Source organism: Hoplias malabaricus, chromosome 14 (assembly GCF_029633855.1).
Source record: "Hoplias malabaricus isolate fHopMal1 chromosome 14, fHopMal1.hap1, whole genome shotgun sequence".
NCBI classification, from domain to species: Eukaryota; Metazoa; Chordata; class Actinopteri; order Characiformes; family Erythrinidae; genus Hoplias; species Hoplias malabaricus.
In genome coordinates, this window is record NC_089813.1 from 11,976,006 (window position 1) to 11,999,843 (window position 23,838).

The 23,838-nt window shown below is 38.3% G+C and overlaps 2 protein-coding genes across 3 annotated transcripts in view; both read right to left on the bottom strand.

Annotated features, from left to right (window-relative positions):
* The window catches only part of LOC136665699 (rhodopsin-like), a 6,531-nt gene extending 6,438 nt beyond the window's left edge, over positions 1 to 93 (bottom strand). Inside the window, exon 1 of the mRNA XM_066643381.1 lies at positions 1 to 93. This exon is cut by the window's left edge and continues 624 nt beyond it. The gene's annotated coding sequence lies outside the window, so the exon portion shown is untranslated.
* Positions 94 to 370: 277 nt separating this feature from the next.
* The window catches only part of ift122 (intraflagellar transport 122 homolog (Chlamydomonas)), a 44,433-nt gene continuing 20,965 nt past the window's right edge, over positions 371 to 23,838 (bottom strand). The window contains exons 15-29 of one of the 2 annotated variants that reach the window (XM_066643367.1): positions 23,369 to 23,509; positions 22,764 to 22,817; positions 19,586 to 19,747; positions 18,951 to 19,117; positions 16,533 to 16,704; positions 15,888 to 15,990; positions 12,770 to 12,910; positions 12,353 to 12,450; positions 10,095 to 10,195; positions 6,817 to 6,982; positions 5,690 to 5,801; positions 5,297 to 5,425; positions 2,997 to 3,073; positions 1,649 to 1,813; positions 371 to 976 (exon numbers count right to left, since the gene is read on the bottom strand). In XM_066643367.1, coding sequence (XP_066499464.1) covers positions 890 to 976; positions 1,649 to 1,813; positions 2,997 to 3,073; positions 5,297 to 5,425; positions 5,690 to 5,801; positions 6,817 to 6,982; positions 10,095 to 10,195; positions 12,353 to 12,450; positions 12,770 to 12,910; positions 15,888 to 15,990; positions 16,533 to 16,704; positions 18,951 to 19,117; positions 19,586 to 19,747; positions 22,764 to 22,817; positions 23,369 to 23,509 — 1,875 coding nt within the window. In that variant the 3' untranslated portion in view covers positions 371 to 889. Of the gene's footprint in view, positions 977 to 1,648; positions 1,814 to 2,996; positions 3,074 to 5,296; positions 5,426 to 5,689; positions 5,802 to 6,389; positions 6,699 to 6,816; positions 6,983 to 10,094; positions 10,196 to 12,352; positions 12,451 to 12,769; positions 12,911 to 15,887; positions 15,991 to 16,532; positions 16,705 to 18,950; positions 19,118 to 19,585; positions 19,748 to 22,763; positions 22,818 to 23,368; positions 23,510 to 23,838 lie in introns of those variants that run through there. The other variant, XM_066643368.1, reaches the window with a different exon arrangement.

Here is a 23,838-nt window from a genome sequence, read left to right on the forward strand (position 1 = left end):
GTGGTGTAATTTGGGGGAATGGGGTGCTAGGCAGATTGAGGTCAGAAAGGGAGCGCGAGTTTCAGTAATCCTCCAAGAGATGCTCAAGGACAGAGGACATCGCAGCATGAGCTTTAACCAAACATAATAATTTAGTCCGAATAATATAGTCAGTGTCTGCTGTTCGACAGGGTGCCTGTTACTGTCGCTGCTTCTCTGTCTATATTTGAAAATATATGGTGTATATGATGAGAATATCAAGATGCTGATCCATATGTAAATTCTTTGAGAATTCTTTTTCAGTTTCAACTGTCTGTTGAATGTGTGACACATGAGAAGTTGGCAATGCTGCGTTCATATGTAAAGAAGTTTTATTGCAAAAATAGCATAGTAAACATTCAAAAAACTTTCAGCTTGTTAGAATTTAAAGTCCTTTAACAGTGAATTTACCGGAATGTGTTTTAAGTGTTTTACCAGACAAAATAAAAAAGTGAATAAATAAAGGCTTTTCTGCATTTATGTCCCATTTTATGAAAAAAAAAAAAAAAAACATTTTCAAGTGTCCATGTTGTCTTGGTGTAAGATCTTGCACACTCCAGTACCTTTCAAAAGCTGAAATCCCCTTTTGCTGAGTGTTCTGATCCCTTTAATCCTATCAGAGCGATCGGCTGAGGTGGCGCTTTTCTTGTGGCTTGGGAATCATCACCAACTTAACCCTATCATCCCACAAACACCCACACACACATACAAACATACACACACACACTCTCGCCCTGACTCTGACTCATACTGACCAGTACAGACATCAAATCTCCATGTCTGAAGGATCATACACGTTCTGCTTGGTTTAATCCACAGATCCAATAAATATGCAATACATACAGCAGCCTGATAAGTCCTTTATGCTCAGCTAGTTGGGTTCGTCGAGGGGTCTGCGGCAGTAAGGACAGCAGTTGTGCTGCAGAACCAGGAGCTCGTAGTCCTCACTGTGGAACATCTGAGCGATGGACAGAGACATAGAGACGTGTGCTTAAAACTACAGGAATTAGGGAGTAGTAATGATGGTAAATAAGATATATAAATGTGGCATAAATACGTGTGTTCCATCGGACTAGATAACAATTAAAAATGAAACATTCTTTTAATTATTTGACTTTAGAAGTCCACTTCTAAAAATTGCTCATTTTATGTAGAGACTTGTAACAAACCTGAAATAGCACAAAGTCACATTGTGTGATGTCATGTTTATAGCTGTGTATGTCTTTTGTATCCCCTATTTTGTGCTGATTTAATTGCTTTAATTAATATGTTTTTGTACTTTATTATTAATATTATTGGCTCATACTCAACTTTCAATATAGATAATATATGAAAAATATCAGCAGATATCTAGAAAAGAGGAGATACTGTGCTAAATTGTTGTATATATGCCAGCTGTAACATTTCTGTGGGAATTTTCTAAACTCTAACCTCTTTATCTTTTATATTTGTAAATGCTTAAATAGTTAAATCTCTTGCAACAACTACAGAAAATCTGCAGTAACAACACTCCTTATCACATTCATCAGGAATGTGTGGTCTCAAGTACTGAATGTTTATGGTTGTAACATCATAACCATCCTAAAGTTAGAACATTCTGTCTTTGTCAGTGTTTGAATGTGTTTTTTACCTGAAAGCAAGAGGGACACATGGTAATGCTGACATCAGGCAGTAGAGAGCGATAGTACTGCCAGCTGAGTGGTTTCGGCCAGCGCTTTATCAGAACGGCTCTCCTGGACATGGACCTCAGCACTGTGCGGCTGACCACAACTGGGACAAACTCACAGCCCCCTTGCTGTAATACAAACAGTCGAGAGTCAGTAATATTTCTATAACAACCCAAGAATGGACAATGTGTACAAAGCAAATCAACAGAGAAAAAAAGTGTCATTGACGCAATGCACAACTGCACCCCCTAGTGGAGCTGTTCCTAAACGTGAGTGAGTGAGTGAGAAACATCACCCTTTTGGTGCAATCCTTAACTTTGTGTGAATATGTGAATGAGTCAGTCACAAGCTGGATCTATGAGATATTCTGCATTGAAAAAAAAAAACAGTGATTTGAAAATCTACTTTGAGCTGCATTTAAACAAAAAAGCAGTACTAGTCAAAAAAGTTAATATTTACTATTTTTAATGTAATTGATTATTTTTAAACTGATACCAGCATCGAATTCCAAAATTTGGGACAGGAATAATTTTAGACTAAAAATATCACATGCTCCAAAAACATCTTAAAGTGTAGATGTAATCACGCTTGGGTATAAAAGTAGCATCCAAGAATTTTGTTTATGAGCAAGGACAGGTTAAGCCTCGCTATTAAAAATAAATAAAATACCCCAGAGAATAATCCAATAGTTTATAGTTTATTCCTTTACAGTCACACAGCTCCAGGGACCTAGAGGTTGTGGGTTCGAGTCCTGCTCCGGGTGACTGTCTGTGAGGAGTTTGGTGTGTTCTCCCTGTGTCCGCGGGGGTTTGTACTGGTTTCCTCCCACAGTCCAAAAACAAATTTTGGTAGGTGGATTGGCGACTTGAAAGTGTACGTAGGTGTGAGTGTGTGTCACCCTGCGAAGGACTCGCGCCCCTTCCAGGGTGTGTTCCTGCCCTGTGCTCAATGTTTCTGGGTGGGATACAGACCCACCGTGACCCTGAACTGGATAAGTGGTCACAGATAATGAATGAATGACAAAACAAAACCCAAGTCTAGAGACTTGACTAATGAGAGATTGGCAAAAAAAAAAAAATAATAATTTAAAACTAGTTCAACTGGTGTCTGCAGTCTCTAACCAATGATTAAGAAGTAAATCAGTTGTAAACATGTTCCTCTTTCAAATTGAAAAATATTTACAAATCAACAATGACATACTGTATACTGTATGTTTAATGTAAAATCCTATCAAAGAGGTAGATTTAGACTTATTTAACAACAGTTTCATTGTTCTCCTTTCTTCTCTGTTTGTCTGAGGCTTTGTCTCACCTCAAAACTCAGTTTGGCAATGAATGGGTCCACCTCAGTTCTTTCTACATCATCATCCAGTTTCAGGGACTGAGATTCTGAACACACTTTGTTAAGGAGTTACATTCTTACCACCTCTATTTCTAGCCATCTGTTTTTCTTCAAACGCTTTGACACTCAAGTTTTAAGTCTCTCTCACAATGCCTTTGTTTCACACTCCTTTATATTCTAGTTCCCATTTATTCATATTTATTTTTAAGCGCTGCAAAAGGCTTTGAGCACCAGAGAAATTTGTATAAAAGTACTCAGCATTACTGTTTTTTCAGCATTCTCTAACATAAGAATAATTAAAGCAACCTGAAATATTGTACAACATAGATTTTTCTGTATTATATTTTAAACAGGTTTGTTTTCAGTATTTGATAAGCTGGTTAGAAGAACACAGGATTTATATCTTGCTTTCTCGAACACTCAGTCACTATTAGTTAAATATATAAGCAACACCTGGTTTAATTCAAAAGCCGAGCCAAGAAGCATTAGGATTCTTCTCTTCCAGAGAACACGATAAACACGCTACATAACAATTAAAAACATTTGTCTTCTGTCCAATGACAATTATGTTTGTTAAGCAATTACTTGCAGATACTGCTATGATTCCAGTATAAATATGTGCACCTACTTTCTGTTTTCCTTTACCCACCTTCATTCAAGACAAGGACTTTATTCTTAAGCATCTTAAAATAATAAAGACTAACTTTGGTTCCGTGTGCACTTTTTCTTTTATAAATGTAGCATTATGTAAATTCTAGTTGCTTTGGGACCTTCTTTTGAAATATGGGTCTACTGTTTTTTAAAGCTATTCTGAACTTTAGAATCATAAACTCTACTGGACAATCACCACAGACCTCACCAAATGCTGATGGTGATATTTTGTTCTCTAAAGCCTGTTGTCCTTCACACTATAAACTGATTAATTAGACTAAGTAAGGTGAGTTACACTGATCCAACATTGAGAATCTTAATACACTTAACACAAGCGCGCGCACACACAAACCCACACACCCACACACCCACACCTTACAAAAACATACTGAACAGAATGAGCATGTGTGAGTAAAATATGGGAAAAAGCAGTGATTTTTTTCAATGATTCAAAACAGACTACACGACAAACACGGTGTGTTGGAGCTTCATGAAATGGGTTTCCTTGGCACGCAAGATTAAGGTTTTGGTGTACAGCTGTCTTCTGAAGTAATGAATTTTGTTTGACTTTAAGGCAGACTGATGGTTGAATCTTGGATTGGCAGAGTCCAGGTGAATGTTATGGATCTAAACACATACTAACAGTACAGTTTGGTCGAGGAGGAATAATACTTTACAATATTTTTGCAGGGTTTTGGGCTAGGTCTTTATTTCCTGTGAAGAAAAGTGTTAATGCTATTGAATTAAAAGACATTTAGACAATAAAATGCTTCCAATTCTGTGGCAATATTATGTAGAAGATCCTTAAATGTTCTAGCACCACTGTGACCCTGTGCACAAACCAAGATTTTAAAAGACATGGTATGATGATACAAATTTGGGGTGGAGCAATGGGCACATATTCCTACAGACACAGTTTTGCAAAGCTTTCTTAGAGGCTGCCATTGCTCTGTATTTATGCCCATTCTTTTGGAATGGGATATCCATCAAGCTCATAAAAGTGTTATGGTCCAATGTTTAGATACTTTTGGCCATATGGAGTAATTTTCAAATAAGTCTATTTGCCAACAACTCACACAAAAATGCAATAACTGAGAGGTATTTAAAGAAAGGACATTTTTACTCAGTATTTAAATGATTTAAAATTACTGTTGCCCTCACAAATTGTTGATAAGAGCTTTTACAAACTCAACAACAGATTTAGTTCATCAGCACTTAAGGAAAAGGTGAACTGGAGAATAAGGTGGATGTGATAAAAGCTGCAATAAAAACCCTGCAGGAGACTCAGCAGGTGCTATACTAATGAACATGCACTTAGCTAAACTGCAAAAAATGATTCCTGGAAAGTGAAATCATCCTCAATTTTTCTACTGTTTCAATTATAAACACTGCTTCCTTGTTTTAAGCATTTTCTCTAGAGAAATAAACTTAAAATTCTAGAGACACTGAAATGGTAATTATTTTAAGATCATTTTCAATGACCAAGAATTCAGTTATTGCACTGTGTGCACTTTTTAATCCAGAAACTTGTGCTCTGTTTAAAATTTAAAATATTTTGTGTTTATTTTTACAAAGAGTTGTGGCCTGTAGTGTTTGTGTGTGTACTGGTAAAAGGATACCACCACTGCTCATCTCATGCCAGCAGGCAGTCTTCCTGTCTGTCCGAGGGACTTCCAGGTCAATCAGGGACACAGCTTCCTCATCTGTGATCCCCTCCTCTAGATAGAACTCCACCAAAGGAAGGACCTCTATACACACAAATACATACACACAGACAATGAAAATTAGCCTAAATACACCTCCATTCTGTGACTGATAAACCATCCAGACACAAGGTATTTTGTGAATTATATGAATTCAGTTTTTCAGTGCCATCAGTGTTCCTCTATTAACACACACAGCTTGTATTATCTCCAAAGGGAAGCATTACCTATAGAAGTGTATAATATAGAGCATGTGTCTACAAACTTTTGGATGCACAGTGTACATTTGTTGGTGTACTGGCCACTCACCATAAGAGGAAGCTGAAAATATGAATGGCTGCCTACAGTTCACACAGACATTGCCCTGATTGTTCAGCAGGGGATTGTTGGTGGAACAACGAAAACACATTGGAATCAGTTCCTAAAAAACAAACACATAAACACACACACACACACACACACACTCATAAACAAACATCTAAAAGTCACATGTACAGTGATGTCCAAACATTATATGAACAAACTGGGTAGAATCTTGTCACAGCCTTTCTTCAAACAGGGCATAACATGAAAGTAGTTAGCACAATACTTTGGAGATCTGGTGCACCTACAAAGCCTCAAACTGTGAAAGAAAACAACCCAATCTATTTATGCCAGCCCCTTGTCAAAGTATCACCAGTCAAAGAGCTAGCTCTGTATTTATGTGAGTGTGCAAAGGCAAGATTAAACAAACAAATGCAAATGTGAGTGTGGAGAAATAAATGCACTGCTTATATATGGAGAAAACAAGAGTGTAGCAGAGAGACGACCAAGCCAAATGGACAAAAAATAAATAAATAAATAAATAAAAATAAAAAATAAAAACAGAGCTTCTGCTCAATCGCTCCTCACTCCTGTGCCCCTAATGCTGAATGTCAGCTGTGGCTCATTTTGATTTAAAGGAGCATGAGGTGAAACCAGACGTTCTGAAGAGTGTCCATTTGTAGAAAAGTGGTATAATACATCCATTTTAAATTATTTCAAAAAGTCTGCAACTTCTGGGTGTTTATTTCCATATAGAAAATACTAGAAAAAAGATTTTATGTATGGACTTTTGCGTGTTCTCCCTGCATCCGCATTGGCTTCCTCGGGGTGGTCCTGTTTCCTCCTACAGTCCAAAGACACACATTGATAGGTGGATTGGCGACTCAAGTGTTCATAGGTGTGAGTGAATGTGCGAGCGGGTGTCGCCCTGTGAAGGACTGGCGCCCCCTTCAGGGTGTGTTCCTGCTTGCACCCAATGATTCCGGGCAGCCTCCGGACCTGCCGTGACCCTAAACTGGATAAACGGTTACAGATTATGAATGAATATGGACTTATAGAGCCCACAGTCCAAACAATGGAAAAAAAATCAACCAAAAATCAGTCACATTAATAGAAATGTGAGAGCCACACACCTCATTGTCGTGGTAGGGTTTGGAGCGGATGGTGAGGCAGCTGAGCTTCATGCTCTCCTCAAATCTTGCAGGGATCTTGAGGCCCTGGAGCTTTTCGAAGGCATGGCGAGCCACTTTATAGGCACCCAGAGCTTTACTTTGCTTAGCCAAGGCATACAGTGTGTATCTGAGCCGTAGATTAAAGATCAAACCAAGGAAGAGAAAGAGACATTGAAACAATCACAATATATGTAAAGATCTACTAAAGCCCTCAGTGGCCATGGTGCTTGAAAATATGTGAATCTTCAATATCAGATTTTCAATGTTTCTACATGCATATGACCTACAATATAATCAGATTTTCCTAAGTCCTAAAAGAAAAAATATAGAAAACCAGAACAAATAATAAAAAAAAATTAACAAATGAGGCAAAACACATTTAACTTAGTCACTCATTTAAATTACTTAATATTTGTTTGTCGTAAAAGTATGCAAACCTTTGATTTCAGTGTCTGGCATTACCTGACCACCTTGTGTAGCAATAACACTGTTGATCAGTCCTGCACATTAACTGGAAGGAATTTTTTATTTTTAGCCCATTCCTCTTGACAGAAAATCTTCAACACTGGCATGATCACATGACAGCTCTTACGGGTCCAGAAAGCAGTTTTCCAGCCTGTTTACATTATCTGTAGAGAGCTGCAGATGGGCAGCAATGCTCTTCTTATGTGGAGCTGTGACCTCTCCTTGCAACCCTGTCATGCACCGCAGTTTTGTCCATTGTTCTCCTGATGGTGGACTCATAAACACCAACGCCTTAGTTACCCTGGGTTCCTTCGTGACCTTGTGACACTCTTTGCTCTTGGACTGATCTTTGTTGGTTGACCACTCCTGGGGAGGGTAATAATGGTCTTAAATTTCCTCCCTTTGTACACAGCCTGATTGTGATCGTGGATTGGTGGAGTACAAACATGTTAGAGGTGGTTTTGTAAACTTTTCCAGGCTGATGAGCATCAACTGCTCTTTTTTTTCCTCAGGTCCTCAGAAATCTTTGTTCCTGCCATGATACACTTCCACAAACATGTGTTCTGAAGATAAGACTTTGATCCCTGTTGTTAAACACAACCATGCGCTCCCACTCACACCTGATTGTATTCCACTGATTGAAAACAACTGACTCTAAATTCACCTTCAGTTTAACTGTTAAACCTAGAGCAGCACTGCTGTGCCTGTTCCACTCGTACCAGCACGACACTAACACACCACCACCACATCTGTGTCACTGAAGCACTGAGAATGATCAACAACATAATAATACTTGCTCTGTGGTGGAATAATGGTGCTAACAAAGTATGCAGCAAAATGATTCCATTATCTAAGGAAAACAAAGTTTGTTATTTTAGCTACAAATAAAATCCTATAAAAATATTAATAAAGCATTGGGTACATAGCCTTTGGAGGACTTCTGTACAGATCACTAATGCACTTACTCACAAGGACTTTATTAGCAGTAGTTCTTTGCTCTACAGGGTGAGTCAAAAGTCACAGGACATCCTTTTATTTCAGAAACGAAAGGGAAAATTACATATCTGAATACTGCAGCGAGTAATGAGTGAGTGGGCCTAAATTTTAGGCTATGGCCGGAACACGGCAGCCATCTTGGATCAAGTTTTTCCAGTGGATTCCAGTTCATTACAGGCTCGACCAGACCCTAAATGCTCAGCGCCATCTTTGGACACAATAGATGGGAACACTGTTTTCTCTAGCGTTGTCAGGTCATTTGGGGTGTGGTCAAGCTGGTAACGAGCCTGTAATGACCAAGAAAAGTTTTGAAATATTCGGGATTAATAATTGTGTACGAGAAAATATATTGAAAAACAGATTGTGGCAATCGATTTCTGAGACAATTCTGGTCTTCTATGATATGCTATATGACCACCTTCCCACAGGAAAAAAAACTTGCCCTTGATCCAATATGATGACTTTTAAAATAGCGGCCATTTTCTGGACATAGGCTAAAAGTAATGAGCCACCCCTCACTCATCACTTGCTGAGGTATTCAGATATGTCATTTCCCCTTTCATTTCTGAAACTAAAGGGTGTCCTGCAACTTTTGATTCACCCTATAGAAAACAGTATGTCATACATTGTCAGACACCAGTGTGGTTGGTATAATATAGAGGGTAACACAGCTATATTCTATACAGCGAACCAGGGTTCAAATCCTGGCCCAGGTGACCCCACCACACCGGATGAGAGCTTCTGCCAAATGCTATATAAGTAACCTAAGATGACATAAGCTTCAGTTCTTATTCCAACTTGCAGTGTAGGAATGGGGCATAAATTGCAAGAACTGGTTGGATATCGGTTTCCATTATGTGTTAGCTACATTAGCCTGCCAACACCAGAACAAGTATGTCATTTTTATGTGGCAATTCACTTCCGTTCCTCCATTTCCTTTCCAATCCCTTCTCTTTCAGTTTACACTCTCACTCTGGTGATCTCTAACTTCCCCTCTTTCTCTCTTTCTCTTCAGCTTTTTTTCTCACGCTCAACATGTCAAATAGGTAGCAGCTGTCGAACATTTAGTCATGAACATCTGGTGGCTGGCAAGAAGAAAGAGCTGGAAGAAGACAATGTGATGCGTTTGAGAGAGTGAGGGAGTAAAATAGAGAGAGAGAGAGAGAGAGAGAGAGAGAGAGACAGAGAGAGAGAGAGAGAGAGAGAGAAAGCAATAAAGACTGAGTGTATGTGCATGAGACAGATTAGAGTGAGATCTATAGGACAGGCCCAAAAAGCTAAATTAAAGTGGCACAGGATGCTGTAGGTATCAACTCATCCTGCACTTTCTCACCATCACACTTTCTTTTATTGCTTCTCTCTCTCTCACACACACTGATCTAAAAGAAGGTATAAGCAACACACTTTCCCTGAGTGTTTCATCACTTCATCTGATTTCTTTATAGGTAATGTGCGAAGAGTTAATATGCATTTGTTTCACGACTCAAGGGAAGTGTGTTGCTCATACCTTCTTTTAGCTCGGACACACACACACACACACACACAAACAGCACTAACGACTCTTAATATCTGGAGGGTCTCTTTGGAAGCCTCTTGGTGATCCAGCATCTTTTAAATGAGCACTCACTTGAATGCTCACAAGTGTACACATAGTTAAAACAGGGTGAGGGAGAGAGGGAGAGAGGGAGAGAGAGAGAGAGAGAGAGAGAGAGAGAGAGAGAGAGAGAGAGAGAGAGTGAGTGAGTGAGTGAGTGAGTGAGTGTACTGATGAAGGATACACTTTGGAGATGCCCAGTGGAATGTCTTTGTTCAAGTTGTGGAAGAGAAATCTTGATTGGTTGAAAAGAGTCTCAGGCATGTTTGAACTGAAGGGTTCGACCTGAGAGATGGAGAGAGAGAGGAGATTTTTTTTTACATAAGTTGAATTAACATGTGCTTTTCAAACAACTAATGTATCATGCTTATTTTATAAAATTACACACTGCATTAACATCATCTTATTTCATTCCTTCTTTTGGGGTCAGAAAGTTGGAATGGTTTAAGCTTAATATGTCCTTAAGCCACCTACTTTTTTTTTTAAAGAAATGTATTAGACCAATCAGCCCACATTCAATGTTACAGTATTTGTTCTGGATTGTATTTGTATTTACAACTTGTTTCCAATTTAAACTAAAACTCAGTCATGCTTTCCAGAAAAATAAGTCATTGCACACACACACACACACACACAGAGAGAGAGAGAGAGAGAGAGAGAGAGAGAGAGACGTTTCAGTGAAATGTGAGGAAGCAGAATACACTTAGGAATGAGTCATTTTCTTCCAGTGAATGAATTCATCTCAAGACATAATGAGCTGAGATTTACAGGCTTCCTCCTTCGTGTGTGGTGTGGGAATCCTATCGGTTCTCAGTAAAATGACACTAAATCCACTGTCAGTACAACGTACCTGAGAGTTTTTGCTATGTATATATTATGTAGATTTGCTAAGGCCTTCCAACTAAAGTTTTTCATGTATTATTGTGCATTTAATTCAATATCATTTAAAAATGACACATTATTATTAAATCCCCTACACACACAAACACACACACATTGATCAGCCATAACAATATGACCACCTCCTTGTTTCCACAGTCACTGTCCATTCTGTCAGCTCCACTGACCGTACATTGTTTTTGTATTAAATGAGATGAGGTGAGGTGGTACAGCTTGTTAGTCATTTGTTTATTTGTCATTTTTCTTACATAAGATGAGACATAAAGTAGGTGGATAGTGTCTGAAAATGACACACTGGAAACCTCACTTCTCACAGCTTGCTCGCTCTGTCTGTGTGACTAATCAAGCCATGCCCATTTCTGTTTTTAAGGGATTTATTTTAGAAAAATTTGAAAAAAGTACAGGATGGGTCATTTTTGTTGGGACCTTTTCAAAAATGGTTTTAAAAAACTGCCATAGGCATTCCTTATATCCCTTATTTTTTAAATTCAACTACTTAAATGTACTCTCATTCACTTGTGCATAAACTATTGGTATTATCTCCATGGATAAGCATTCAATTAAATGGGACTCTCTGGAGCAGTAAATGAACCTAATGTTAGAGTGTTCCATGCTAAGTGTGGGCTAAAGGGGTGCAAAGCTTCCCAGCATTGGGTTGTGGAAAGGTGGAACTGCATTCTCTGGAGTGATTCAATACACCATCCAATACATTAAAGATGAATTAAGGTGCTTCTTGTCCTCTTAATTTCACAACAAAAATGTTCCAACATCTACAATCAAATTGGACAATTACCAACTGGTACCGTTGATTTCAGAAGAAATGTTGGATAAACGTGTCCAAAAATGTTGGGGTATGCTGTTTAAGGAAATATCACATGGAAAAAGTTTCCCAAAGCCCAATTAAGCCTAAGTCTAGACTAAAAAGTATTTTGAATGCTAATTCTCCATTGACAGTCCATTAGATTGTTTGGGAGATATTATGCCTTAAAATGAGTGACCCTCAATCAATGACCAAATGCAATATTTTGAGCTTAAACATGCATTTCGTTCTTTTTCTCATTTGCTTGGCTTGTTGTTTTAACTACACCAGGTGAGGACGCTTTGAAGTGATGGCTGTTATAAACAGGAGAGAGTCGAGCAGTCTGCTGCTCCGGCCTGAACCGAGGAAACACAGCCAGTCTGTTTATACTCCAACTTATGGCTTTTGCTTAAATGTCTGCACACAAACAACATACAATGACTAGGAACAAAGAGGTGGAGTAAATAATGCATTGAAGAAAATGCCCTCTGAAGTTCATGAGGTCAAGTTCAATGACCATGCTGCTGCCATCGTGAGGGACAGTATAAACCTTTCCATCCAAGTTAACACAGCATTTGTAACTTATTCTTCTTCGCAGTGTTTAATTTGGTAGATGTTTTATTATCTTTTTAATGCACAGTCCAAGCAAAAATAGGTAGTTGTTTATGTGCTGGGCTTGGGTTTGTCATGTTGTTCAAAATGAACTAAATTGAATGATAACTAATTAACAAAAGAGGGTTTACCATGTATCGATGGATGGAGTGGTAAACGTGGTACAGCTCAGCCAAGTGCTGAAAACTATGAAACTTCTTTAGCATTTCCTCCTTCTTCTCCTCATTATCTATGAACAAAAAAGCACAACAATATGGGAACACCAATAAAACTGAATAATGAAGACGAATGAGCATACTCGCTCTGCACAGTGTTCCAGTGCTATGCCAACAGTCAGAGAGCCTAAAGCGCCCAGCAAATGTGGCGACAATGAGTTTGAAAACAATTTTAAGGAAGTACAGCAATATCATTAAACAGAAAGAAATTCAGAGAAAAAAAAACTACCTTAGACTACTCTAGGAATTAAAGCACAGCACATGTTTATAGAATATAAAAAGCATAAATAACTGTACAGGTCAGAGCTCCAACAGCAAGAGAGTCATACACACCTCGCGCTATGTCCAGACACTGCATTGAGAGCATCCAGTAGTAGTAGGAGGCATCATTGAATCTGCTCTCTACTACAGCATTATGGGTCAGCTGCTCCAGAACCTTAACAGCCTCTGCCTGCCGCCCGGCTTTGTGGAAAGCTGTGAGATACAGAGAGAGAAAATATAAGACATTATATGAGATCACAGGACACTTGCAGCAATTTTACGGATTCATTAGTCATCTAAGGAGACTTCCACAATTACAATTACAAGTGTATTCTTTATGAAATTCCAGTGGTTAAGTACTGAATAAATTAACTATACAAAACATGGACATATTCTTCTGTGGTTGGCAGTAGACAGTGGGATGTAGTGGATTGTAATGTGCTTGTTATAGAGATTGTACTAGCTTTACATGGCAAATACATGTCCATACCCATCACATTAGAAGTCAACTATTACACTGATATCTATTGACACTGGCAGCTAATCAAGTATTGATTATTTTCATATAGGTCAAACACACAGGAAATTGACAAATTATCCACAGGTTTTCTATGTATTTTCCAATATCATTCATATTTCATATTCATATTTCAAAATTGTTCAAAAATAAATAAAAGTTTTAAAATTATAATAATTTGGGGTGGTGGGTCTGTCAGTGTAAAACACCTACAATGGAAACAATGCATCACCCAACATTTCACCTCTCCATTCTTCGTACAGAGCATGGGGCTGATTATTTATGCCTGATGTAATCCGAACCTGAAAGAAATTATGACAAAACTTTGATCTGAGGAAATAGTCCCAGTGGACGAAAAAACCCCTGAATCAAACGCTCATTAATTTCAAAGCCTCAGTTCGCTTCTGTCATCAGTTAAGGCTTTTGCATGTAATGCTTTTTTATTTAATCACTCCAAAGTGGGATTTAGTCAAATGTTTGGTGTTAAAGTGATGTTGGGCAAGAACCGTTCACAGAGTTTGGAAGGGGGAGAGAAAATCCCTCATTTCCACTTTTCTCTTCCAGCTGCCATCCGTTCTAGCCTCAGGCAGGGAAATCAGCCAAAACTCTCTACCTCACCCACACGCCAAGGGCAATTTGTACTTAATGTACACAAGTGGTCCAAACCTCCTCTCTCTCAGAGTCTAATCTACTGATGTAACTCAGTTCAGACAGACGGACAGAGAATGAGACATGGAGAGAACGAGCAAGAGAGAGGGCTATTAGTGAATGTCAAACAGAGTCGCACTTAGAAACCAGAGCAGGATTGAGCAGCAGACCCTCAAACCTAATCAAACACAGCTTTACAGCCATGAACCCCCACAATGACCCTGGGCAGGAAGCCATGGAGGCTAGGTCTCCATTAGCTTGTGGCTGTTTAAGGCTGAGGTGCTTCGAATGGCTCATTTATCAGAGGTGTTCTTACACGAGCTGGTGTGCAACTCAGCTGCAACAGTTTAAGACAAAAACCACCACCAAACATAGACGGTGATCCACAATGTGTATGCTTTGTGTGGTACCCCCACCCCACACACACACTAGTGGAATAAAATGAATCTTAATGCATCACCCTGAAACAGGAGCGTTACTTACGGAAAAAAAATAAAAAATCCCTTCCCAACAGGGCTTAAGACACTACTAATAATCACATTATTTATAATAGAGGGCAGCCCAGTGCCACACAGCTCCAGGCCACTGGGGTTCTGGGTTCAGTGCCCGCCTGGGGTCACTGTATGTGAGGAGCCTGGTGTGTTCTCCCTGTGTCTGCATGGGTTTTCTTCCAGGTGCAGATAAAGAATGAATAATAACTGCAACACTTTACCCAGTGGTAATATTTTGATCAATCCTAATGCTGAAGTGGCATTAAGCATGAGCATAACTAATCTATATTTAAAAAAAAAAAGAGTTAATTTTTTCATTTGGCCACTAGACAAAAATTTATCCAACCTAAAAATAATGGACATCAAAGGTCACACAGACGTTACTGTTCAAGGCCATTTCGCCTGATATGGATTTGTCCAACATTTCACCAGTTATTCAACTCTACAAGAGCTAATGCTGTTTAGACAGACATTTGAAACCTGATGCTGTGGTTGAGGGCACACTAAAAAGAACACTCTGGCAGGTGACCGTTACACACTTGTTATCTACCTGCTGCATAGAACAGTCACCTATGCACAAAACATTAACTGGACTTAAATTGATAAATGTGGGTTTCACGTTACCCAACATGAAGAAAACTTCAATAACTTTCACTTGAGGGAATCTTGGTGTCTGGCTATATTTTGGTCAAGATAAATAAAAAAGGTATGTAAGTTCAGAATATATAATGAGTTTTTACCATCACTGGAGGCACTATTTATTTTCTAATTTATATTATATTCTAATTTATAGAATTTATAGCTGATTCATTTATTATTCATTTATTATTTAAATATTTAAATAGTTAACAAGGCATTGGTTACTATGCTTGGTGTATTCTTTTTTGTCTTTCAGAGCTGCAAATTATCTGTAGACGGATTAACCGACTGCCCCCAAGTAGTTGCAATTCTACATTTAAATGGGCCTTCATGTTTTTTTTTTAATAATAACCCTAGACCACAACAATCAAACTGAATTGTGATGAAATTTCAGATTTTACAATTCCTAAACAATCATAATTTGATCAAATTATGGGGTCAGAGATTCACTCCATAACATATACTTCACACACTTATACAGAGCAGTGATGTATTCCTGAGTTTAACCAAGGTGATATATGTATGTGTGTGTGTGTGTGTGTGTGTGTGTGTGTGTCTGTCCCGAGGCATCTATGCCTCATCTGCAGGCAGGCATGTTAAGCTTCTTCCGCTGCCAATTATAATCAGCAAGAAACACAATAGTGGATTATGGCCAGCACGACAATCAGTGCAGCACTGAACAATTCCTGTTTCTCTCTCTCCAACAATACAGCAGAAAGAGTTCGATTCTCCCACACACCGTTTTTCTGATTGTAATGTGCATGTGTAATTATAATCCGCTGCACTCGCTGAAAAGATTACGATATGTTGAATACTGCTGTCTCCTGCGAACTCATGTCTGTGTGAGTGTGTGTGTGTGTGTGTGTGTGTGTGTGTGTGTGTGCTGCTGACTCACCTTTCTGGGCCTCCTCAAAGCGGTCGTTCTCAGCCAGCCACTGTGCATATGGCACATAAACATCATCCTTGTACTGTGGATGCTTCTCCACCAGAGAGAAAGCCTGTGAGTAAATGAGAAAGCCACAGTAGTTAAAATTATTTAAATACTGATTTCTCAGCTTATTACTCACTTTAACCCAAAAGAACCCATGGTGGCATATGTGTCACAAACCCTTTATAAGGTCTGGAATGTTTCCTAGACACGTTTATACTTCATTTTAACTCATGATGTCACTAAGTCACATTTATTTAACATCCTGGATGCAGTCAAATGACTAACTATTTCATTTACAGAATGATGGTGTGCTTGCTCAGTACATAGAAAACTTCAGGTTTTTGGCATGATATTTAGATCCAAATATCCAGTGATTAATCAAATGGCATGATGGGAAATTTACGTGATGGGTAAATCTTCAAAATGATTGAGAAAGTCTGTTTCTTACATGATAAATTATATCACATTCCCCTATAATTTCTGCAAACAGCCGCAATAGACAGAGCCATAGCAAACAAAGCAAGAAATTCTACTTCTGTGTTAAAAGACATATTTGGGGGCTAGCAATAGGCAAATCATTCATTAGCTGAACCGTCATCCCACACATACTTCGTCCCAGTGTCTGGCCTCCACATGCAGCTGCACTAAAGCTTTCAGGTCACCCATTTTGGAGTAGGTCTCAGCCGCGTAACCATGGTGATCCAACTTCTTGAAGAATTCGGCACACCTGGCCAGTGGCTCGCGTTCTGCTTTATCGAGCTTACGCGCCAAATCTATCAACCTGCACAGATAGAGAGAGTGGGAGAAGGAGAGAGAGATAGAGAGAGGGAAAGAGAGAGAGGGAGGGTTATTTTTGATTCTAGATGAATTTCTCTTATCTGATACACAGATAGAACTATAATAGCAGCCCCACTCAGACAATGGAGGTTCATTACGTCTGTTTTCCATGATATGTACAGCCAATGATCCATGAAATTAGCTCCATTTTATTGTTTTCCTCTTTTCTTGCTGGTGGTTTAATTATATGTTGTCCTCTACGTTGTTATTATCTGTTTCATGTGAGGTTATAGTCTTTAGTATTCTGTGCTGCTTCCACAGGAGAAGAGGAGGCTGACAACCAAGGGGAAAGAAAAAAACAAAACTTTGAAAAAGAAAGAGGAACTAAAGTGAGAAAGGGAATGAGAGAGGGATGAAGCAAAGAAAGATGAGTTGTGGTGTATCAGTATTTATATAAATTGTGGCTTCAGACATACCGGCTGCCCTGAGAGCAGCTACATTTGTTGGTGTTTATTTGGTGGTGTTACACTGACGCTTTACTCACTGTTTTTTCGACAGAAATGAGAATCACACAGTCTCTTTCACACTTGCTCACACATACTCTCGTTTAAACATACAAAGGTAATTGAGAGCAGGAACATTTCTACTCTAAATGTTCTCGCAAGGTTAGACCACCATAATAAACGTACTGTATTTTCTAGACATTAAAGCAATAGTTATTTTTCTGCCTTACACCAAATACAGCTGATCTATGAATACATTTTAGTTTTGCACTGGAGCTGAAAAAAATAAGAATTAATATTATAATCTTATAGCTACAGATACAGGATGAAGCCTGTAACACATTCAAACCTATGGACACTTTTTGAGTCGCCAATCCACCTTCAACGTGTGTTTTTGGACCATGGGGGAAACCAGAGCCCCCGGAGGAAACCCACTCGCACACGGGGAGAACACAGCAAACTCGCAAAATATATCAGTATACATATATACATAACATTATTTACGTATCAATAGTTATTGTGCTAATAAAGGAATGAGGTATTGTAATACTAATACTAACAATAGCATTATTCAACTCATTTCACTCTAAAATGCATAATGAATGTGATTATAACATAACAGTAGCACGTTCAGCAGCAGAGCACACCAGTAAAACTCAGTAGCAGAGCCAATTAAAAAAAAATCTATTCCCTGGTCCTACTGGGGGGGGCTTGAAATTTCCCAGAAAGTGTTCAGTGAGAGGATTGCTGCAGTTCATTAACCCAGTAAATGTTTTTACTGCAAATCACAATCACATTTGGGTTTTACTAAATGTCAGTGGTACTATACTTTACTGTTAGCTTTCCAAGCTATAATTGAATCCTCAGGGACGTGAGGTCGCACATCAGCAAGGTTGAGCCCAAAACATTTCTTGATAATAAATTATGTCAGTTAGTGAGTCGTGTGTCTAATCAGTCAGAAGGTCCGCTGCTGGATCTTTGCCACTGTATCCTGACTACATTAGCCAGAATCTATTTATGTTTGTTTGTTTCATATTTTTCTAATTTAGCCTAATTTTCTACACAATTTTGTTATTGCCAGTTCCCCTTATTCGCTAGGACCCCCTAAACTACACACAATGTCATCAGCCTGGAGGATAAGAGCAAGCACACATTTAACTAGATATCTCTACTTTTTAAGACAACACCACTAGGCAGCTCAACACACTTGGAGGAGAACAATAACAATCCAGATGTGAACAGTTCCGGACGCTAGCTATGACTACTCGTGGGTAGTCATAGCTAGAAATTGGGATCTCTCTGAACATGCAATCTATTGTGTCAATAGTTTTAAGAGCCATTAGTTGTACTCAAATTGATCAGAATTAGAGTGATTATTATATTTATTTGCTTATTTATTTATTAATATATATTTTTTTTTCTTTTATATTTTCTTACTTAAAGTTAATTCAAAACAATATGAATGTCTATAGCTGAACTTCATTGACTGTATTCTAAACATTAAAAGAACATTTAATTAAAATATTTTATCCTACCCACCCCCACCCCCTCATTAATATTTAATTATATTACACTTAATATTATTTTAATATTGTGAAATTGATTTAATTTATATTCCAAGTAGTTTTGGACCATTTCTATTCTGATCACCTGGAGTTATCAAAATATGTCAAAAAATGAAGCTTTTTTCTGGCAGTGGCGCTATACTGGAATGCACTGTTGTTACACAATGATGTGTGGTGCTCACATGTCCACCCAGCCATGCTCTCCAATGATCTCAATGGCCTTCATGTTCTCTCCCGCGGTCAGGTACATGTCAGCCGCAGCGCGAGGCTCCTTGCTGTTCTTGGCCCAGTCCGCCTGCTTCTTCATCAGTAGCTTTGTGTCTTTTGGGTCCGCAGTGGCCAAAAAGTCCTGGAACACAACATGTACACATTCATAAACTGTTGAATAACCATGGGTCCAAGTCTTCACTGATGCTTATGAAGGCTTATGTCAGTTGTTGGCTTCATAGGTTTCATATGTCCTAAAGAACAAACACCTATAATACAGTGATACTGACACTAATTTCATCTAGGTAGTGTGTATGTAAAGAAAGTTGTGGAGGTGCTCTGTCATGTTTCACACTAAAACCACAGTGCTAGACAGGGACTCACACACTCATACCCAAAAATATACAGCTGTCAGATCATGGAAACACGCACACACACACTCAGGCACAAATACAGAAAGAAAGGAAAACAAACCTTTAACAGCAGAATACACACACATATTGACCTCAGCATACACACTCTTACAAAAGTACATACACAGGGAGAGCCCTGTCACAGCTACACTGCTTGTAATGATCAAAGGTGCTTAAAAAAAAATTTATACACGCACCTTGGCATACTCAAACATGCGCAGGTCAGTGTACATGGTCAGAGCTCTGTTGTCATGGCCACTTTTTTTGTAGAGCTTTGCGGCCTCATGGAACTTGCCCTGGTAAGCATAGACATCAGCCAGAAACAGCTCAGTGTTGCTTTCGCCTCTCTTCTTCCTTTCCTGTGCAAAGAACATAAAACACACAGAGGCTGAATATTGATTGGCCAATTACATTGGTGGGCTGACTGATTAACATAACAGCAAATTATCAGCAATAATAATTTGCACTTAATAAAAAGATGTTTTTTTAACCAATCACAATGATAGCGTTATCAAGATTTGACAGGGTAAAACACTTCAGCGCTTTTTTTTTATCTAAAGTTTGGCTTGAATAGTTGTCTTTTACCTTTAGTGAGCTGCATACAATCTCTTCAGGGAAATGCTCAGGTGAAAAGTGAAAAAATCTCTCAATTATAAATTGAGATTTAGAGCTAAGTTTAAGCCAAAAATGTAGATTTAATTACAATTAAGTTTCAATTGTACACCAAATTTCTTCAATTACTATTAGAAAGTGTCATGGGGAAAGCAGTAGTCTTCTTGCACTATGACAGAGTCATCCCTCCTGACACAGAATGTGAAATTTTCGAAACAGGGAGCACCTCGCATTCTGCAGAACCCCAAATCAACCTAGAGGAAAATGGCAGCCTTAATCATGTTTGAGTTACACAGGGAACGAGACGCTCCCTTGCTTAAGAGCAAAGGTTGGAGCTTCCCCTTGTCAGAGTTGAAAACCTTAAATGTTCCATAGTCCAAGGGCTGGATCATGGATGCCTTCGGAACAGAAAGTATTTACTAGAGCCATAATTATTTTTTTTGTTGTTGTTTTTTTAAGGTGACCATACGATATTCAGTTAAAAAAAATAATCAAACAGCCCGTTTGAGCCACTTACTGATTATTTACATACATGCACACTTTACATTTAAAGTACACAAGAGAGTAGTCTCTCAAAGATTTAAAGTATTGCCAAAATGTGAGCATGAGGTAAGGTAGAACAAAATAAACTTCTAACAAAACAATTGTTTTTCTTGGCTCTTGCTACTTGCCAAAACTTGAAATAATGGCCGGTAGCCAACAAGCATTAAGGATTTGAAAAAGCGGCACAAAAGCTTCAAAGACTTCTTCCAAAAGTAATGACCAATTGCACTATTTTTTGTTGTTTATCAGCTTCATCTGCCACTGAAACTGTGAAGGGAAGCCAGCCATTCACTGAGTTTCTCTAACTTTCAGACAGGAAATCCAAATGTCTTTATTTTATTTATGCCAGCCAATTTAGTAGCAAGTCTCCGTGCTTATATATCATTATAAGTCATTTCCAAATAGGTCAGCTGATAAAATCGTTTTTTGTTCTAAATATGAGCTATGGTGATTATAGCATATGAGAAGTAGCATATGAATGAAGAATGGTATAAAATTGTATAAAATAGACACGCATACTTTAAAAACATGTTTATAATTAAAATGTACCACTAAAATACACATGCTCATCCAATCACATTTATCCAACATCTATTCAAATATCCATTGAAATTCAATGAGCCATTCTTTCCATATAGCATCCCGACATCAAAAGAATTTGAGAGACAAAGGCCATGCTTTTTGAAATCGGCAACCCAGAGTCTGGCACTCCCTTATCAGATGCACACAAAAACACATGAATGCGTTTAGATTTCCAATGGCTCTCTCTCTCTCCCTCTCACGAGACTCTTTCAGTTTCCCTCTAAAGTCCTCTGCTGTTAGAGTACTGAATGATGTGTGTATGTGTATCTGTCTCCAAGTGTAGAGGTCACTAGGGTGTCACTCGGCACCACTGAATGGCCTGAAGGAGCTTAAGTCCACAGGGAGGCATAACGATTACAAGTTAATTCTCAATCAAATGTTGAAGGTCAAGTTACAGCTCTTTCAAACACACTGATTGAAACTGTGATTGAAACCATGCGCCAATTCTGATCATACAAACTCTGATTAGACAGTTGTAAGCAAAATTTAAAAATCCCAGGCTAAATGACACCTTTTGCTGATTTTCTAAGAGAAAAAATGTCAAATATCCTTAACCAAACTCAAAAAAAGCCATTTTTCTACCATTTTTAGTGCCTGATTTCTATTTATTTGCTGTGTTGAACACATTGGAAACCCAACCTCATACAATATACAGCATGTCAACCTTTGCACAGGCCATAATTTATGTTTTCTCCAAAAAGGTTAAATTGTAGTACAACACACAGGAGTGTGTTCATTGCAGATAATGTCAAGAAAAAAAATCAAATAAAATATATGTAACTGAACAAGGAGTGCCCACATTTTTTCCTATAGCTGCATATCATTGCTTTCCAAAGAAAACCATATCTCCAAAAGAGTAACTTTATAGTAGAAGGAAAAACCCTTCTTAACTTTTCAATGTCCATATAAAAATATTTTATTGCAAGTAATTTGAAGCATTTCTATTGGTTCATGCATCATGAAACTTTCACACCATTTGAAGGACAGATGCTAGGCAACTTAAGTGGCTTTGTATAAATATATATCTGTTTAATACGTGTATTTTCATGCATTTTTGTCAGATTCATTTATGCAAAATAAATCTATGATAATCCTTTAGAGTTTAAAGCTGTCACATTAAGACTTCTTTTACATTATATACTCCCTCACGTTAAGAAACTCTCATGTAATGGACAAAGCCATTGGCTCAAGCTCACTTTGGCAGTATTATGCCAAGAGATATTTCATCTGGTTGTGTGATTCCATATTTCAGGAAAACACAGAGAGCACATAAAGTATGAACTCATTTTCCAGCACAGTGTCCCTCTTGCCAGGAAACAGGTATCAGTATAATCTGATTTAACTATTATTCCATGGTCTGCAACAGACATTTGCCAACACTACAGTAACAGCGTTTGTGATCTGTGACTCAAACTCTCACTCACTGTCCTTTGTTCTGTTAATTATATTATTAATACATTTATCAAAATATAAAATTATCAACAATGTCATTTACTGGTATCTGTATCAGCCACAATAAATGTTAAATATCAATTATTAGAATAATAAATATTCATAAAGTGCTCTAACTAGTCAGAGGAGTGGTGTTACAGTGTTTTACAAGTCACTAGCACATACATCTGTAGAGAATATACTTACTTCAATGCTGTTGATGAGCTCAAGATAGCGCAAATCCCGAACTCTGATAAAAGCCTAGAAAAAGAGAGAGGGAGAGAGAGAGAGAGAGAGAGAGAGAGAGAAAGAGAGAGAGAGAGAAAGAGAGAGAGAGAGAGAGAGAGAGAGAAAGAGAGAGACAGAGAGAGAGAGAGAAAGAGAGAGAGAGAGAGAGAGAGAAAGAGAGAGAGAGAGAGAGAGAAAGAGAGAGAGAGAGAGAGAGAAAGAGAGAGAGAGAGAGAGAGTGAGTGAATGGGCAATTCATTTACTATAAAGTTGGAAATATTAGATCGATCCCTTTTTGGGACTATAAGAGGTGCTTCAATTCCTAAACAGCTTGGAGCACTACCATCTGCTACTATCATACGGTAAGATAATGTTTGTTCCAATCTGAGAGTGTGTGTGTGTGTGGACCGCATGGATATTCACCTTTTTGTGCATTTAAGGCAGCAGTACTAGATATTTTTTTATGACATAGGGCTTCAAAAATAAAAACAGCAAGCTTAATCTATTAAATACATCCATGTGCAGCTTCAGATTTTATAGTGACAGTATCACTGTTGTATCATTACGCTTTGGACATGACAAACCTTTTTGGCTGTGTCAAAGTCCAGCCCCTCCAGAGCCTCTGTAGCCAGATCCCTCCAGTCACTGTCTGTCACACCCAGACATGCAATCTGATAGGCCTCCTTAAACATCCTCTTCTCCAGATACTGATACATTGGAGCTGACTGTGAAGAAGAGAATTGATAAAGCACAGGACCTGACACTGGACAGCTAATTATGACAAATAAAGATTTGAATGGGAGTCATTTAAACACATTTCACAGCTAAAGAAAAATACAAACTGCCTATCAAATGTTTATAGGTCATGGATGGAAGTGTATAATAATAGATATAAACATGAATTTACGTTAAAAACGCAGAAAAGCACTTTTTATACCAATTTTCCACACATTTACATCTTAATGAAACGTCTGAGTGATGCCCTTTCAAAACAGCCCTGTTCAGAACGACCTCTAGCTCCTGTTCCTTTAAAAGAGAATGGGCCACTGCTCAG